Raw genomic sequence first — 19,505 nt, 5'->3', positions numbered from 1 at the left:
TAATGGGCCACAAGCTTTACTTCTAACCCACTTGTCTCTCAAGTGTTGCTACCTGAGCTCTGTCATTTCTCTTCAGAGCAGCTATTTATGATGGAAGCTTAAAGGACACCAAGTTGTCTCCTCAAAGCTATGATGAACCCAAAAAAAACAGCCACTGGGAACAACCATAAATCCCCCAAACCCTCTTCTCACTGATGGTTTTAGAAGATCAGTCACTTAGTTCCTCTTGTGGGAGAGGTGAACCCTTCTAGCTTCCAAGTCTTACATGTTTCATCCTGAACAGGAACTTCCAAGAGACTCACATGATGGAGGAAGCTCTCTGAGAAGGCTGGGCCCTGGTGGGAAGAGCTGAGCTGCTCCATGCCTTCCCACTGTGCTGGGAAAAAAACATCAACAGAGAAGGAAACTTACTTTCTTTTTCTGCTGTGGGTTGGAGTGAGTAGAGAACCCCTTGTTGGAAGGTAAGAGGGAGGCTTGGGGTGGCTGGTGGTCCTGGAGGACCTGGGGGACCAGGGATCCCTGTTTCTCCTGGAAGTCCTCTTGGTCCTTGAGGTCCCAACAGCCCTGTGCAGAAGCAAGAGAGGATGTGTTAGGGTATTTGATGATGTGCCAATGATGCTATTGTGTAAAAAGGCAGTAAGAAGACAAAGAATTTCTGTCCTCAACTGTAATTGTGGGAATTAGGGCTGTACAGAGAAATAGGAACAGCTTCCCAATTTCCCATTATTTGCATTTAGCATCTCCCTCTGCAAAGCAGAAAGCTTTACTTGGCTCAAAGGTGCTGAGAAATTTAATTAATCAAAGAGTAAAATTTCTCCCCCTCCCTGAGGCTGAGCAAGTAACTAAAGGCAGTGAGGCATGAAATCAGGCACTGCTCTTTCTCTTCCCTTCCACACACCCCTGTGTGTCCCCTCACTGCCAGGAAAGCACAGAGAGCAGCACAGAAACCCAGTCAGGCCAGCAGCAGACCAGTGCTGCTTCCTGCTGGGCTGCAAGGCTCTGTGCTGCAAACTGAGAAACCAAAAGACAGACACATCCTTGGCCAGACTGCAGCCATTGACAGATTGCCAGAAAATGCCAAAAAGTGCTCAGGGCCACTCTCATGTTTAAGGCACATTCCAAGTTTCAGATCTTTCCTGAGCTCAGATTTACAAGGCAGAGCCTTTTAGATGCAAAGAAAACACAGAGCCTGAGGTCTGGCACCTATTGTGTAGTACCACCTTCATCAAAAGATTTAGGAACATTTTGGGGATGAAGAAAGTCTCCAAGCTCAGGAATGGGGTGAGGTCTGAAAGAATGGCCTCAGAACCCTGTCCCTTCACATACAAAAGCGTTGGTAAGTTTGACATCTGGCACCTGACAGCTTGACACAAATGGTGGAGAAAAAAGGGAGTTAAAGCAGGCACATAGTGAGAGGATTAAACAGGGAATGCTCTTCTCCAGAGGCTGAGAGATCAGAGACTGGTTTCTTACAGCTCCTGAGCAGGATGGGAAAACATGAGAAATCCCAGGGAGTGTCACTGCTTCTGCTCAGTGTCCAGGGGATACACTGGAATGAATTCAGTACCAACTGAAGATGCTCAACATGTTGTGTGTCCAGCCTCTTATCATCTCTTCTCACAGACTGTTTCTATAAAGTGAAACATCTCCTATTCTGGTAGCACAACCCTCCCTCCCTCCAGGACTTACCTGGTGGCCCTGCAGGGCCTCTCTCACCCGGTTGTCCCTTCTCTCCTTTTGGCCCTGGTGGTCCTGGAAGACCAGTTGGTCCGACTGGGCCTGGAGGACCAACCTGTCCTGGCAGCCCTGAAAACATTCAGAAAGGCAAATAGTTGGAGCTTAGGACACTGCTGAGGTCTTTAGCAAGGTAGAAAGCAGAGGAGAGGGACTCAAAGATGCAAGGGGGAGAAATGCAGCTTCTTGTCTATGGGATGATACTGGTGGCAAGAGCTGACTTTATGTAGGGCACAAGAGCCAGACTGGACCTTGGTTTTCTTCTTCTTCTTCCAATCTTTAAAGAAATTTTAGAGCACAAGGCTGCAGGATGTGTAACTTCAGCTGGGATCTGATAAACTGAGCCCAGACTCTCCCCTTCCCATGGTCTGAAGGGTCCTGGGCAGGTTCTGCCCTAACCCTAACCCTGCCTCTCAAGCTTCTCCTTTGCCAGCTTCATCCAGACACATGTCAGCTCCACAGTAGTCCCAACATATCAAAATAGACAAAATGTATTTGCAAAAGCAAATCAAATCCTGTCTCCCACTTGCTCTGACTGCTCTGTATATACCACCCAGAGATCCTGCATCAAAGATGTTTCCCTTTTCTTTCCTGTTTGCATTCATCTAACAAGTGTAGCATGCTGTGCACCAGCAGTTTTCATCCCAAACTGAAATTAATGTGCCCACACTTTTGAATTAATGAGATTCACCCCAGTGAATAGGGTGCTGAGCAAAACCCTTGGGAAATATCAGTGAGGCAGCAATTACAGCCCAGTGGGATGCTTCTTGGCAAGTCCACCCAGAGCCCCAGTCAGCCCATGAAAGGTGCAGGCAGCATCTGTAATCTGAAAGCGACTGGTTCCAACCACACTAAATAAAATCTTAATGTTGTTTTCTTTAGACTGTCAAAATAATAACAACACTTGGCAATTTTATAGTGTTTTTCAGAAAAACACTTCGCTCCTGGCTCACAAAAGTAGAAGCTGCTTTGGAAAGACACTTAAATACTGTGATAACATCAGTGAAGCCTTTAATACCTTTGAGAGGTGGGTGAGTTGTTCTGTCTGCTCAGATTAAGTGGTTAATGGTTACAATAAAGGCATTAACTGTCAGAGCCAGGGGGGTCAGAGGTTCCTGGTTTCTGGTCTACAAAAGGGCTTTGAAAGCAGTGGCAGATGCAAGCTACAAAGCCAAAGGAAGATCTGTTTGAGTCCAAAGTTCAGCACACTCAGATTTCAAGTTTTAGTCTGTACATTACATATCACAAAACCCAGCAGAGCACAATTAAAGTTTTAATAAGCTCTTCAGCAGTTTCCTTTCCATTCCCTGGTACCAGAAGAGGTACTGGATCTTCCAAGAGCAGTGCCAGCAGAACCTGTGCATGTAGGGGTGGAGAGGAATGTATGGGAAAAGAGGAAGAGAAGGAAAAAAAGGAACAAGCTGGCCAACTAACACCTTTACAACAGGCCCCAGAGGGAAAAGGGCTACAAAATAAAAAACAAGGCTTACAGGATGTGCAGCTCCCACATTTGGCTCTCATTCCCACTCAAGGTGTGGGACAGCCTGACTGAGGCACAAAATGGTGTCCCCAGACATTCATCCAAACTCTCTACATTTCTCAGAACAAAGCAATAATTAAACCCCTTTGAAAAATTCCCCTTCCTCTCTTTTTAACGTTTTTGAGAGATGTCCAAATTATTTTTTCATACAAAAATAAATTGTATCCATTTCTAACCCGTGGTGAAAGTGGGCAAACTGAAGAAATGAGATTTGACAAAGGCTTTGTGTGGAAGAGTGGGCCTGTACTTTTATTTCATTCAGTCATCAATAAAGATCCAATTTAATTTGAGTATTGGACAAGGGATTAAGGTAAGGTTTTAATTTGGATCAATTTGCTTACCCACAGGACACAAACTGCAGACTTCTTTGTGAACAAAGGGGCTCCTTTAGTGGATCTCACCTGACAGTGGATGCTGTACTTGGCAAGCTCAGGTATGTGATCAGGAACCCATTTAGGAGATCAAGAACATTGGGTCACAGCCCTGCAAACAGCTTCTGCCCCCTCCCCAAACCCACAAAACACGTGAAACTTCTTCCCAGCATAGAAGGCAGAGCAGCAGAAACACTGCAAGCACAACCCAGTGCTGCTGAGTGTGGGTGAAAACATTTCCTCACTTGTATAAATCAGCCTGAATCCTTCACTTCAACCTCTATAACTCAATCCTGTGAACTTCTGCAGACCAGGAGCAATCACTTGCTGCTAGCATCCTCAATCATGCTGCTGCAGCAGAGCTTTACAGAAAGTGGCACTTACTTCCCTGAAGGTGGAAAGTGCTAAAGGAAAGACTAGGAGAAGCAGCACTGAGTAATGTGTCAGGCAAATGCTCATACTGGTGACAAATGGTGTTACCAGCCTAAAAGAGACAAGTGCAAAAGGGAGAAGAAAGAGGGAAAGGATTCAGGGAAATAAGGGAGGGAAACTAATAGGCTAAATCTTCAGCTGGCATAAATCAGCTCTGCTGCAGTGGCATTGCTTTCAGAGAGCTGAAGCCCATGGCCAGTATTTCTCCTCCACAGATAGGAAAGAAAAAGCCATGGGGGAAAATAATATTTAAATAAAAAAGCAGAGGGTGAGCACTCTGCTGCTGGAGACCAAATGAGACGTGCAGAGACCTGGATTTTCTTTCTGTCATTAACCTGCCACACACCACCTTCCCTTTCCTTCCCCAAGGTTTTCTCTGTAGAGGAGCAGAGTGTCCTCTGTATGGAGCTTACCAAAACAAAGCTCTGACTATCCCCAGCAGCTCCCAGTGCCTCTGGCAGGCAATACCAGTAAGATGATAATGGTGTTTCCTCCCATGGCTTTTCATCCTTTCTGTGTGGGGAAGAGATTGTCCCAAAGATGATGAAGCTGGTGTTCCACCTCACTGACAAGAGCATCCCATGGCCAGATAAAACCCAAAGAGGAAACCCAGCCTCTCTGTATCTGTCAGGCTCCCAGTCCCTAAGGACTCCTGGACCCTTCTGCGTTCTGGGACATATCACAGGCAGGACTGGGCATTGCAACATTTTGTGCTTTGAACCAGGAAATAGCAGAAACCATTGACTCACCCTGTGGTATCAGCTGCTCCTCTGCACCTCTGTGTCCTTTAGGCTCTAATTAAAAGGGTCAGGGTAAAGAAGAAGAAAAAAAAAAAGGAACAAAACAAAAAAACAAAGATGAAAAATTAGGTCTCTCTCTGCCAACTGGCTCAGGCAGTGTGTATGTTTTCTTAATACTCAGTAAAATGTATCCTGTTGATTAACAAGCTGATCAGAAAGGCCAGCGGTGCAGCTGTCTCAACAGCTCTGATTGCTTTTAAATTATTGTCTATTCTCAGCCTTGTCACTCACAGGAGAAATAACTTCCCTAATAAACAGTAGCAAGTTTTCCTGGACCTCAGCCTGGAGAGATGTCAGCCAGCTCAGAGCTCTAAGGTACCGGTCTGTGGAGTCAGCCTGATGCAAGTGCTACAGAAGATCTGTTCTGTTTTGCAGCAGAGCCAAAGGCCTGGGTGAGTGTTGCTTGCTGCTCCTCGCTGAGCAAAGGAGATGATCATGTGCACAGAGCCTCTGAGAGGAGAGGACTGTGAGTAGACAGGGCAGAGTCAGTACTTTGCTGAACTGACTTTACTGCAATGAAGTGCAGGTGCAGAGATACTGCAACAGCAAAAATAAATGACATGGAGAAGGCAGAATAAGGATATAATGGACACTGGGGGAAACTGCTTTAATTCAGCTCCTGGCAGCTGTCACTGTGGTTCTGAAAATGCTTTGCAGAACATATTGTTAGTGAACCTCCCTCTATGTTGTGGCATCCTGTCAAATTATAAACATGGATGACATCTGGTCTATGCTGGTTGCTCCAAGTCTGCTGCAGTTATGAAGGGCTGCCATAATAATCTGCTTGGACCAAAAGAAAAAAAAAAAAAGACATTTAAAATTAAAAAAAGGAAGGAAAAAAGGCAAAATAGACCCTATGGAGGATAAGGAACTGAAAAACTTCTCTGGGAGCAAGCAAAGCCACTGACAGACAGGACTTTGGAAGCAGAGAGCAGGGATCTTGAAATGAGAATGCCAAGGTCAAGGAAATTCAATGCGTGGGGATCTGTCTAGCCAAGTGGGCTCAGAGAGAGATTTTCTCATAAGTGTATTTTTTGTTCATGCCACAAGAGGGATCATAAAGCAGCCCATTGTGTTTATGGTAAATTTAAAAAATATAATGCAGACTGCAACTGATGTTGCTATTCATGGGAAAGTTTTTCCTCCCAATAAAACCAAAAGTGACCCCTTCCCCAGCTCTCTACCTCCCCACTCTGTTCCCAGCTGGGGAAACACCGTTCAGCACTCAGTAGGTGAGGATGAATTGTCCCCCTGTGATCCCCGTGGCTCTCTGGAGTTTCCTCAGGAATGTTTCAGTCTATCCAGACCTCGAAATCCAGTCTTTGTACTTCAGACATGTACACTGAGCCACAGGCAGGCATAGTGGCCCTGCTGAGGTTAACAGAAATCTAACTTTTCCAAGACCAGAATTCAGCTCTGAGTAGATTCTTGTGCCAACACAAATTGAGGCTAACAATGGGCCATTAAGGCTGGCAAAATGGAGCTTAATATCTTGGTTTCAGAGCTTAGCTGCTTTCTTCCAGGAACATGCCTTTTCTGCACTGGCTTAACTCAAGGAAGGGCAGAGACCTGAAAAGCAAAGCCAAAAGTCCCTCTCTTTGTGAAGGAGTGACCCTCATCTCCTGCACAGGCAGAGGGGAGGGACCCAGGGGAAATCTCACCCAGTTTGCTGCAGCTAAATGGATGGTTTGAGGGTGAAGGATCAGAAAAGCTTGAATTCTTTCCAAAAATTCCATGGCCTCCTTTTTAGCTACCCTAAAATGTCTGTAGAGCGGGCACTATGGTGAAGAGCAGGTTATGCTTACCAGCAGATCCCACTGCTTTTCTCAGGACAGAGCCAGGATTCAGGAGGGGGAAGGCATCTGGTAGCAGCTCATCATACCAGGTGGCTGTTGTCCCAGTGATTGGCAGATTGTTCTCCAGTGCTGGGCTTCGCTCCGCAGCCTCGAGCAGAAGGATCTGGACAGGGGACATGGAAAAGGCAAACAGGGTCAGTGGGATGGTTTCATACATGGTCTCCATTGAAACTCTTTCTTGACAGCAGGAGCTGGGAATAGGGACAAGGATGTGGACAAGGTTTTGGTGTTAAGACTCCATTGGGGTTTTTTTTACACAGTAACAAGTGTAGGAAGATGCTTTATTAAGGTGCAGGAAGGTTCCCCTCCTCCTTGGAGAGGGTTTCAGTGCTTGCAGAGAGACTCTGTGCCCCTGGTGAGAAGCATGAAACCAGACACCAGAGCTGGTGTTAGGGGACAAAGGGGACAGTGCTGGGTTATGTGTTCAGATCTAGAGTCATCAGGTCAGAAATTACTGAGAGCTGGTACAAGGGGAAGGGTTACCCAGGCTATAAATCAAAACACAGATGCTGCCCAAATTAAAGATGATGGAGAATATGAAGCTTTTAAAGAAGTGAAGTGCTTTAATTTTGGAGTGGATTTCCTCAAAAATCTCTACTTAGAAGTAATAGGATATTATTAAAACTCACAACTGTTTTATACCTTGTAAACACACTGCTTTCAAATAAACCCACATCCCAGTGTGTGTGTCCCTGAGCTATTTGGGCTGTTTACAACCTCAGCTCCTTGGCAAAATGACCCCCTTTTCCCTGCATGACTTGGACCACTGATCACATCAAGGTGTGCTCCCCTGGCCACTGGTGGCCCATATGAAACTTGAAGTTTGCCTTTAACATGGCTGCAAAAAACCTGAACACTCACAAGATGCAGAGGGATGGAAGACCCAGGTGAACTCTGCCCACTGACAAACTCCATTAAAGTGAAGCCCAGGGGAACATGCATGGCACTTTATAATCAGTATTTGTTAGAATTTTCACGAAATTAGGATTAAAAAAAACACATTCTATCTTAATCTAAATGTTTATGAAACATTCTCAGCCACAAGGCAAGAGTGGCACAAAAAAGTGGTTTACAGATTTCTGAAAAAGCCCCTCATGCCAAGCCCAGTGCTCTGCTGCACATGGATTTTATCTCAATTGCTGGACAGAAGCTACACAGAGGCCAAGGGCAGCACCCACCTGAGCCCTGCCTGGGATGCAGCAGCACCCTGACACCCACCCAGCAGCTGGATCAGTGCCTCTGGCAAAGCTGCCTGCCCAGGGTAGCTGCACATGGGGCAGGAGCAGGGCTGAGGTTTCCAGAATGATAATTTTGATCCAAGCACTCAGCATCTCCAGCAAAGTCTGCTTTCCAAGAACAAAGCTACAAGGGAAAACTGTTTGAGGAAGGCAAAACTGTGGTTTGTTACAGCACTGTCTCTTCCTCTTAGGAAACCACCTAAGCAATTACTGATTTAGGGAGAAGGGAAATAAAAGAGAACACAGCTGAAATTTTCCACTGAATCCCTACAAGTTTCAGCTTTTGCATGCGGTGTTGCCTTTACATAATGAAGTCACTGCAATTATAAATGAGAGTGACTTGGCTCTGCTTGTTTGTTCTTAACTTGCAATTATTCTAAGGTTTATCACTTATTTATTACAAGGCAGGGTGAAAGCCAGTAGTGCAGCAGTGCCAGAAATGATGAACTTCCTACAGAATGCACCAGCCTGACAGGGGTGAAGCAGAAACTAATTAAACTGTAGCTAGGTTAAGTGCAGGGGAACTGAACCTCAGCTGTTGCAAACAAGCAGAATTGTTCTTTTAGTGCAAGGAGCTTTATTCATGGATCCAGAGACTTCTCTCTGGGTAATAAGAAAGCAAAGAGGAACTAAGTCATGATGCTTTTATTCAACAGACTTCTCTGGTGCCAGGCAAGGAAGGAATTGGTTGCATTTGTCTCGGGCACTTCCGTGCTTCTGCCCAAAGATGTGTCAGACTTGCATGGAAATGTTCTATCAGTTCAACAAACACTTGGGCTTTCACCTTACCTTAATTATGCTTTATTTCCCTTAACATGGGACTGGAGTGTGCGTTTTCTGAATCACTTCATACTGCTACATTACCCTCTTACTTCCCAGCAAAACACCTGGATGTTGCCAAGTGGACCTCAGAGGCAGAGCTAACCCTGGGGGTGGCTCTTTAGAGGCTCCAGCCAGGGCAGGGTTAGGGGGCTCCTGCTGCATGGAAGGACAGAGAAGAGTTGTCTTGGACAGCATCTGTTGCAGCCCAGCAGTGTGGAGGGAAGGAGTGACATGAAAGCAAAAGCAGCAATGGTCAGAGAACAGTAAAGCACAGGGGTTTGGGGTGACATGAGCAGCACCAGCACAGCACTGCTGAAGGTTGCATCTGGAGTGGAACAGCTCCAAATCATTTTTATGGGTGATAATAAAAACGTGTTACCACATAATCAACACAGAACAGTGGCAATGGTATCCTTTTCATTAAAACAACATGTTTTAAATGAGGGCTCTGCTGATAAATGTGTAAAAGGTGGAATGGCATGCACAGCATAACCCAGTATGCTCTTTTATAAATTGACCGTATATATTTAGCAGTTATTAAGGCTTGAGCCATAGTAACAAGTTTATTTTCCCAGGGCACAAAATGATAGAGGTCAGGAAGTCTCCAGACATGAAACTGCTGAGAAATTCTAGTTTTTATGATTAGGACTGGAAGAAGTGCCCAAAAGAAATAAAGTAGAAAGAAGAGAGCTCTCACATCCATGAGATCTGCAGAGCCAAACTAAAGAAGGAAAATTCAGGGGATTCAGTCACACTGCAAATCTCCAGCTCTTTCAACATCTCCACTTCTTTCAACAAGGAGTGTCCTCTCACAAGCTAGCACAGCACATAGCACAAAGGGGGTCCTTACACGTTATTGCAATAGCACTGGAGCCATCCATCTATTTTCTGTCACGTTCTGTTTTTCTTAAGGCTGCCATTGCTGTAGTCAAGGGACTGGAGAAGAATTCCCACTTTCATTAAACAAAAAAAGAAAGTTTCGAGCCCTCTGAGTAAACTGCTGGAAAATGATACCACAGAGGCTCACAGCCAGAAAGCAAATTAGCAAAATGTGCAATGTATTATAGCCTCAGTATTAAAGTCTTGGTATTTTCTAGTCAATAAGGTTGAGGTAGAGAGGAGGATGACACCAACTGAAGAACAACATGTGGCAGTGATGGGAAATCCTCATGGCAAGTTGTGCCCACTTCTGTTACTACTACACACTTCCAATGCAAAAGTTCATAGGAAAAAAATGGAGACCAGAGGCAGAAACCATCTTAATGCCACCACAGACATGCTTTGATGCCATGGTGGTCACCCAGCCAACTAGAGCAGGTACAGAGAACCTGCTGAAGGGCAGTGCTTGTGGTTTCCAGGCAGATCCCTGCAGAAGACATCAAGGCCTTTCCTCCCCAGGGTGTGCAGAGTTGCACAAGGTGGCCTCAAATCAGCAAAGCACTCAGGCTTCTGTCTTTTCACACACATGGAAGCAAAAAGTCGAATCTGGACACACTGAACTGGAGCCTCTGGCAACGGAGGTCCCACCAGCATGAGGACCTGTCTCTGGTTTCCAGACCCCACCTCTCAGATGCAGCTGAACTGGGTCAGAAAGTTGGAAAGAGCTGAAGTGGGGCAGAGTCTCCTGCCAGCACCGCAGCGGGAGAGCGGCCCGAGGCAGGAGATGTCACGAGAACATGGAGGGACCATGGGAGGGACGATGCAGTGTGCTGGCCAAGGAGCTCTCAGGCCAGCAGCAGAGGTTGCTGCCTGCAAAACTCACCCCTGGGCCCGTCGAGTCCCTCAGCACCACTGGGATCACCTCTGCACAGGACCTGGCACTCGCTCTTCTCCCATGGCTCTCGGCCTGGTTCTTCACTGCAGGGCTTGCTGACGTGTAAGGCCCTCAGCAGGGACATCAGCGTTAAGTGCCTGAGGCTCAGTCCCAGCTTACTCAACCCACCTCCCCCTTTTCCATCTGCCAGCATAAACTTTCTTAACTTCAGACACATACCACATTTCTTGCATCAGATCAAAAGCCCAGGCCAGGGACAATGGAAATGGGAGGAAGGTTTTCATCTTCTTGAGATGTTCGGTGTCAGAGGACTTTTTTTTGGCTTTTAGTGGTTTTCAAGAGACCTATTCTGGTTGTTCCCACACATCAAAAGATTTCACAAACACAACCTCCTCCTCCCATCACCCGGCCGCTGCTCGCATTCCTGATGTCCTGTAAGTAGTAGGTGCTAGAAACAAGGAAAGAACAGCTGGACTTCCAAAGATTTCAAAATTGATACCACAGGGCTCAGCATGCTTTTTCTTTGGATAACAATCCATGGAAATGTAGAGGGAATCATCTGACAGAATCCAGATGGATATTATTAATTAATTAATTAACAGGGGATATTTGGTCTCTTGAAGCATTGGCGGAATTAACTCCCCTCCATCCCTCTCTAAAGAGGAGGGAAAGAAAATGCCTGAATCCAGCTAAAAGTCCCAGTGTAAAATAAGGTTCTCTTGATCTTGTAGAGATGCAAGGTGATTAATAATGGTAATTGCATAACTTGTTGGACATCTCTTTCTTGTAGCAAATTATTTGGCAAAATATAAGTGTTTTTAAATCATTCATCAAGACACAGAGCTAACAGGGGAGTTCTACAAAATCTGATGGAGAATGGTATCACTCTTGTAACAATATGAAACCTGTGAACACAAGGCTCCAACACAGACCCAACTGCTTGGTTTCAAAAGCCAAAAGACATTCAGTAAGTGTCCACTAAAATCTGATGGACCAGGTGCCCAGAGACAACCTGGGTGACTTCATCCTTATTACATCTCAGAGGCTTTGGCCAAAGGGGACAAGATAATTAGTGCAGGGAGTTTTCATTAAATTGATAAATTATGTGGGAAGCAATAGCTGATGTTACTGCAGTGACCCAATGGAAACCAAAAGGTAAGGGCATGAGAGCAGAGAAGCCACAAAGGCACAGCCTAGCCTGCTCACTTGGATGAAATGCAGGCCCTGCACATCAGAGCACTGGGGCTTTGCTTGAGAGAGCAACAGTGAGGGCAGGACCAGAAGTGCTCTGCACCCTGAGACAGTGGGGGAGCTTCTCTGCTATTGCTGCACACTGGGGAGTGACCTCTCCTGCTGGGAGCCCTTGCAGCCTGCCACTACTGCACCCCAGACTGATAAAACCAGGGGAAGAAACCAGATGTAGAAAACACCCAGCAGTCCTGCAGTGCTGGGCTAAGAGCTCATTGCAGAGTGAAATACAGAAAGGAACTCAGAGTGAAATTAGATTCCCCACCATTACTTGAAAACACCTGATAAAAAGACATCAGAGTTACAACCTTCCACCCTCAAAATCACCTCAGTTTTCTCTGCCCAATTTATTGCTGGTCACCTGAGGAGGATGTAGCAGTGCTACAGATGTGGAGCCAGGCCAGCCTGAGATGAACTCAGGCTTGACAAAACTACATCTGGTTTTGGCAGTGGCTTTGAGAACAGCTCTGTGCTTCCAACCAGGTGAGGAGCCCTCAGCTCTGGCTGAGAGGTTCCCAGCAGCTGGCACAAACAGGCTGAGATGTGCCTGTGCTCCCCTCCTCTGCTGGAACCTCAGTGAAAAGCTGTGAGAGTGGCAAACTGGGAAAGGGAAGGGGCTTGGTGCCTTCCTGGCTGCCCTGGTGTAAGCTGGAAAAAAGGACCCAAAAGCATTTTAGTCTTATGATCATCTTTTCCTTATGAAGCTCCACAAGAATTTCTGGTTGAGAATCAAGTGCATTCCCACAGGATCTGAGCACTGGCAGCCCTTAGGCTCCTCACACACCTCCCTTGCTGAAACTTGCATTTTGTCCACAAAAGCATTACTCTTACAAAATAAAGCTTGTAAACAATGTTCCCAGGTATCAAATGCACCAAAAGCACTTCCTAATGCAGACATGAGGGATTTGCTTGGCAAATTAAGTTGCATGCCATAGGAAGACAGAATTTTTCAAAGTTATGTGATGAAAATATTAAATCTATTTGACTAAAAACGCTGAACTTGTAACTAAAAGACTTTGCGGGAGGGGATGCTGGAGGAGGAGATTTTTAAAGCCTTTTTGTGGTTCTGGCAAATGATTTACAGAATTTGCCAAACACATGGAATAGTCTTTGGGGACAGATTGCTCCTTCAATCCAACAGTGATAAGAAGCAAGATCCAACAATGACTAGACTTGAGAAGGAAAGGATTTTAACTGTCACTCAGCTAGAAGGAAGCATGCCCAAATGAGAGAAAGGCCAGTACCCAAAGGGCCTCACATGTCCTAATCACAGGCATGATTATTGCTGATAAGAAAAAAGCCAATTAGACAGACTCACAGTTCTGATATGAACATTGACACAGAATTCAGTTTGCAATCCCACTTTTGGTTCGTGATTCCCCCTGGTAAATATCAGTTAGGTGTGTTTGAAAGATACTGTTACATTACCTTACCTACACAAACTCAGTATTAAATTAAAAATTTACAGGGACTGATTTAAGTTTGTTATTGCTTCTAGGAACCAGATGGTTCTTACACAGCTACCTGTGGAACAGCCTAAGGACTTCTTGAATTTGATGCATCGCTGGAGAAGCTGCACAGGGTCATCAGGAAGCCTTAGATTAGGTAAGCCACTTTTGTGTTCAAAACTAAGAGAATAAATAACAAGAAGTGGCAATCCACAACATGGAAAATACATGAAAGCCCTTGAAATATCAAGCAAATGCTAATGGTCCCTTCTACAGGACCAGCAGCAGCCTCACAGCCAAGCAAGTGGGGTTTCCCTCCCAGTCTCAGCCTTGCCACAGTACCCTGAAACATTATCTGTTTTCCAAATATTTCTGTACTGCAGCAGGCCATTGTTTTACTGTCTATCAGAGAAAGAAAAGACAAACCCTATAAAACACCCCAGACATCTGCTTGGAAGAAGGGGAAGATACAGAAACATTTCATACCATGATTACATTAAAATTCCAAGTAATAGTGCTTCACAATCAAGACCCAGGTTAGTGAAGGTGCTGTGGGGTGATCTGGTCTAAATAAAGGGAATGATTTAATATAAATAGCAATGTATTGATCAAACTCTGTGCAGAGTACAAAGATTTTCTCTAAAGCCTTTCAGAATTTTCAGTGTGGGGAATCACATTACAGGGCCTGTTTTCATGCAAAAAATATGCATGTCATTTATCAATCACACCATGAATCAATCAGGCCCTGGGTATGTAATGTTATCACCCTGCATTAAAGCTGTAAGTGAAATGCCATGAACTTCTCAAACATGGTGTCAGGAGATAAGACTCTGGGTTATATCAACTCAGATCAAATCCTGCTCTCAAGCTCCAACCAAAAGCTGGGAATAATACTGCAAATAATACTGCACTTCCTGAAGCTCTGTGGTGAGGTCTGGATGCAGCTGCCTGCTCTCTCTTGCCACTGCAGCTCTCCAGCTTCAGTGGAGTTGGAGCTCAGTCCTGTGACACAGGAGGGCAGCATCAGGCTCAGGAAATTCAGCAAGGAAGGGCTGCACACTATTCCCACTAAGAAGCTGTTCTGGCAGAAGGAGAAACCTTTCATTTGTAATAAAAGCCAGGTTTATTCCACCAGTGTGGCTCCCCACAGGGTCAGGAGGTGCTGCAGTGATGTCAAGCAACATGTCATGGGGAAGAAGTAAGGTTTGGCATGTTGGGGCTTGGGGAGGGGGTAATTTTCTTCATGCCTTCCACACTTCCCTGTCCTTGACCCCAGGCTCAACACCATCCTCCCTGACACAGAGTCCTGTGGCCTCTGGATTTCAAGCTCAACACCATCAGTCAAGCTTTCAAGTCTCTGGCACTCAAATGGGTCTGATACAAAGCAAAGGGAACAGGCCAGCCCCATCCTGGGGAGATGACAGGGTAACTCAAAACAGGGGAGATGAGGATGGAACTTGATTCCATCCCCCCTCACCTCCTTTCCTACAGAAACATCTCCTACAGCCACAAGGACAACCTAGAACAGGAAAGCGTAAGACACGTGGAGAATTTGTTCACTGCACAGGTCAGCCACATCTCAGAGTCTCCTCCCTGAGGGCTTTATAGGCACCAGTCCCTAATGAATCATTTTTCATTCCATTTGCTCTGTGTTTATTCTTTCTTCTCACTTTCTGATCCAACTCTCATATTACAAAAATCAGAGGGTTACTTTTATTACCTCATTTGGATGCTGATCTTACAAGTCGGATGAACCAACTCGTCCTTGTAATAAGAAAGATGAGAACATTTCTGGTTATATCCCCATTTTTTAGGGGGGCAGCTATTAAAGCCTAAAGAAGACCAGTGGAGATAAAAGAAACCATAGTCTTGTAGTCACTTCTTCCATAACGGAGTTTAAGTTTCTTTACCTTGCCCTTCACAGCCACTGGAGGACAAACGTGCATTTTACATTTCCTCTCTACTCACAGGAAGAATGAACTTCCATTTCTGCCTTGGCAGAACAAGATTGCAAAAATCAGGGAGAGAACATTCTGCAACACTGGCAAGGGATGTGTCTGCCCATCCCATCAATTCCAGCTTCAGGATGTTGTGGTGGTGAAATGAGACATTGCAAGATGATGGTTTGGGGAGCTGAGAGACAGCATCACATCCAGATAATTCAACAAAAGAGGAATCTTTCTCCAAAATTCAGACAATACTAAAAAAATTCAAGTACCTTCTTCGTGAGTGGTGCTTGCTATTATTGAATAACAACTGAGGTCATTCCATTGCTACATAGATCAATCTGAACTTACATTAACCTCAAAAAAAGGGTGAATCAGCATATTTCTCTTGTGTGCAGCAACAGCCTTTGTGTAATGTTGCTTCACCCTCCATTTAATTACTACAGTCCATTTTTGCATGGCACCCACAGCTTTTCAAACAAAGTAGAAGAAGAAAGATTAATAATGACACTGCTGGGCTGGGCTGTGGAAGACACCCGTGCAGAAAACCAATCTTTAGTGCTTCATAATACAAAGAAATAGCTCAACAGAAGTAACCCCTGTGATGAGCTTTGCTCCCAGCTTGGGTCTCTGGGAGCATACTCAAGTCAGAAGAAAACTCCTCACAACACCAGCACAAACTGTTCTGTGTCTGCCTTGGATTCAGGACTGCACATGCACATTCAGACACCAGCTCCCCTCTCCTCTCCTCCCAAACACCTCCAGCTCCTCACTGCCAAAGAACACCCACCTGACAGGTCCCACTTCTTGGAAAAACAATCCAGCTCATCTTTGTCCTTTGCAGCACAACAGTTGTTCTCACTTGAACAATTCTGCTCCCAACAACTTTGTTCCCACCCCTCCTTCATTTTCCTGTAGTGAAATATAACTGTGAAGGTCTGAGGAAGTTCCAGACAACTTTGCTCACTCCATTTCAGCACAGACAATTCCCAAATTGCCCCAGTGTCGTGCACTGGACTCAAAAACATCACACATCCACTGCCTCCCTCCACAAAGGTTTCTCCCCAAATTCTTCTATGTCACTGATAACCATCAGTTAGTGAATAATAACATCAGCACATGCCTTAAAGGGACCCGAGTGCTATATCTAACAGCCAGGGCTGGGCTGTCACAGGAGGGGCCACAGATCAAAAGGGAACGACTGACTCAGCTGATTTGTTACTAGACTGGAGCAATATATTTGAATCCCAGTAGGTAGAAGTTAAAACAATTTGCAGGAAAAAAAAAAACACAACATGAAGGTCTCCCCATAACATTTGTCTCCACTAAAACATGCATGAAAACCTCTCATCTTTCAGAACAGGGATAAAAAGCAGGCCTGGATAGCATCTGAAGAGCAGGCTAATGAACAACTGCTCTTAGAAAAATCTACATACTATTACTCTTCTGTTCTGCAGTCTACATTGGTAAGGTTTCTACAAGACATTTTTAGTGAGAGAGACAAGAATCTGACTCCACTTCTTTCCTGAGCCATGGGAACCACTGCTTTACATCCCCACATTATCAGCCAGCTGAAGACAAGAGATTTTTTTATACAGCTCCAACTGCCCTTTCTTTCTGGGGCAAAACCTCAGCCAACATGCTCCAGTTGAGAGCAATGAGGTGTTTATTATTTATTAGCAGCTGAATATTTGTGACAGCAGGGAAAAGGGAAAACAGAGATGTAGCAGTGTGGGAGAGGGAAGCCAAGGAGGATTTGTGGGAAGCAGAAGGAGCCAGGCCAGAGGTGAGTGATGCCCATATGCACAGCAGCTCTGCCCTTGTTCCCTGAGGAAAACCACCACCACAGCACGTTCCTCACTGTGGATGGAAGGACAGACACCTGATCTCTCCAGGGCTGAAACTCAACATCTTTTTCTCCAGCAACTCTTGGAAATTTTAGCCAAACAGAAGAAGAAAAACAGGTCCTTACCTTGGCCTCAAGTGTGTTTAGCCTCTCGGTCATGTCTGCTAGTCTTGTGCAGTTCATGCATTCTAGAGGGGAAAAATGAAACTGTGTAAAATTTCTACATAACTTTGGATTGTAATCCATAGCTGTCAGTCTGCAGACCCACTTTGGTCCAAAGCACACCAAAAAATGATTCAAGATCAGTTATGGGGGGAAATAAGTATTCAAATCCATTGCACAGGTAAACAGCCACATGAACTTTACTTAGGGATGCTTAGTGGGGCAGAGAGTGAAACCAGGTTCCCAAAAGGCAGGAGGAAAGATCAGTTCTAAGAATTTTCATGGTGCCAACCAGCAGCATGATCTGTTGTCACCAGCAGAGACACTTTTTCTGCCCCTGGTGCAAGCTGGTGTGGCACTTGCTATCACCTCACAGGACATAACCACTGCTTCCATTTTACTCCATGCTGTATCCTCTCTCCCACACTGTCCTGATCCAGTAGGGAGGAAGGCAATGACTGTACAAAATGCCCATCTTCATGGAGTCTGGATCCACCCAGGCTCCCAGGCCCTGTCACCACTCCCACGACAAATCATCTGTCTCAGTGACAGCAGGAATATCCAAGACAAAGCCCAGGGCTGCTGCAGAGCAGAGCTGCAGTATGAAGTGGTTTCCATCTCACTCTGCTGCAGAGTCACAACTGATAGGCAGCAACCACCAAAGGGGTCCTTGACAGGATGCCTGAGCAAGAACAAACGTTAACATAATGGGCTCTGAGTGCAGTTTAAAATGATTGTCTGATACAAAGGACATCACTTATCTAAACAGCAGGCCTGCTGCTTCGCCTCTGTTTTCATTTCAGCAATTTCAAAGTGAGTGAAGCAGGATAAAGCCTTGAACAGAGATTTAATCCACAAGGCACTTTCCCAGAGCTTTGCAGCAGTGCTGAGCTGCCCATTCCCAACTCTCAGAGAAGCTTCCCAGACTGCACCACTCACCTATCATGACTTCTGAAGTGCAGCAGTTATTGAAAAAAAGGGAAAATGACTTGCAGGATAAAGAATTTCAGAGAATAAACCAGCCACAATCAGGTGATGCATCACTGTCAACTCATGTCCCACAGAGGAGAAATACATTTCTGGGCTCCTTGAGGGGTCAGAGCCAGTTACTAGAGAAACTAGAGTTACAGAGTTAGTTTTCACTGACTGGCCACAGAACAAATATTCATTCCTGAGCCTGAACAGATCATCCAGGTACAGCTCAGGCTCAGGTTGTATCAGTGCTGGGAAAGCTGAGTAATCCCAGTGCCTACCTCTGGGGCTGAATGGGTGAACATGGCCTGACTGAACATTGTCCCCCCCTCACAAGCTTTGTCCCCTTTTGCACAAGGACCCCCAAGGAATTTCTCCAATCTTAACACACAGACACTTTCTTCCCAGTTTTCTGAAGCACATGGTGTGTACTGATGACTCTGAGCCATGCAAACATTCCAGCACATGGCTCAAAGGGCAGGAAACTCTGCTGTCCACAGAAGTGATTTATAGTCTAAAAAGATTGCTTGAGTGCTAACAGCAACCAACCACCCACTGCATAAACCTTCCAAAGGAATTTTCACTGACCCTCTGTGAGGACCTGCACAGCTTCCCAAAGGAGCTTCCACCTCACAGTACCCAACATTCTGGAGACAAAGCATCTGATAGGTCAGGAACATTTTGATTGAGGGATTTCCTCACAGGTCAGTACTGACATAAACTTTCTTTCACTCAACAGGAAATAACATTTGTTTACTTTTATTCTCTTCAATAGATCTTGGGCAAAGTTTTCTGGCTTGAATTGGGCTATGAACATGCAAGTGCCATAAGTGCATTGTCCCACAGGGAAGGAAATGGGTGAGGCTTGTTTGGTCTGGATCTGCTTGTGGTGTGCAAAACAGGGAATTACATTCTGCATGTAACTGGCTTCATGCTTCTGATCTTGCTCATCCCCATAGGAAGATAAGCCTGAATAAATCCAGTGCTCCCAAGAGCCAAAAGATGTACCAGATGTGTTACAGAGCTAATAAAACATGGAGTCCTATTCTCCCTTCTGCTGGCTTGCACATATTCACTCCCATAGGTTTAGAGAGACTGACTTGAACTGTCTGAAAACCATCTCTGTGCATAATTTGAGATGGATTGATCATTTAAACTCTCTCTGGGGAGTTCAGTTCATAAAAAAGGACTTGTTACCCCTCTGCTTAGGGATGAATCAAGCAGATGCAGGAGGGAGGATACTCTGATCACCTCTGCTGGACAGGGCACAGTGCAGCAGCCCCCTCTGCTCTTGCAGAGTGTCTCAAAGAAGCCCC

The 19,505-nt window shown here is 45.4% G+C and overlaps 1 protein-coding gene and 1 long non-coding RNA gene across 9 annotated transcripts in view; one reads left to right on the top strand and one right to left on the bottom strand.

The window, feature by feature from the left end:
• COL26A1 (collagen type XXVI alpha 1 chain) overlaps positions 1-19,505 on the bottom strand; it is a 155,083-nt gene that overhangs the window by 20,600 nt on the left and 114,978 nt on the right. For all 7 annotated transcript variants that reach the window (XM_071765009.1, XM_071765004.1, XM_071765007.1 and 4 more), the window contains 5 exons: positions 17,182-17,243; positions 6,683-6,836; positions 4,827-4,871; positions 1,690-1,806; positions 412-564 (listed from right to left, as the gene is read on the bottom strand). In XM_071765009.1, coding sequence (XP_071621110.1) covers positions 412-564; positions 1,690-1,806; positions 4,827-4,871; positions 6,683-6,836; positions 17,182-17,243 — 531 coding nt within the window. The remainder of the gene's footprint in view (positions 1-411; positions 565-1,689; positions 1,807-4,826; positions 4,872-6,682; positions 6,837-17,181; positions 17,244-19,505) is intronic.
• The window catches only part of LOC139805976 (uncharacterized), a 42,506-nt gene continuing 23,162 nt past the window's right edge, over positions 162-19,505 (top strand). For both annotated transcript variants that reach the window (XR_011730067.1, XR_011730068.1), the window contains exons 1-5: positions 162-461; positions 2,654-2,761; positions 3,622-3,707; positions 5,096-5,269; positions 13,314-13,420. This is a non-coding gene — a long non-coding RNA (uncharacterized lncRNA). The remainder of the gene's footprint in view (positions 462-2,653; positions 2,762-3,621; positions 3,708-5,095; positions 5,270-13,313; positions 13,421-19,505) is intronic.

The sequence above is a fragment of the Heliangelus exortis genome, chromosome 21, assembly GCF_036169615.1.
Source record: "Heliangelus exortis chromosome 21, bHelExo1.hap1, whole genome shotgun sequence".
Classification (NCBI taxonomy): domain Eukaryota; kingdom Metazoa; phylum Chordata; class Aves; order Apodiformes; family Trochilidae; genus Heliangelus; species Heliangelus exortis.
The sequence above is the reverse complement of the archived record's forward strand: the minus strand, read 5'-3'. Positions and strand labels throughout refer to the sequence as shown.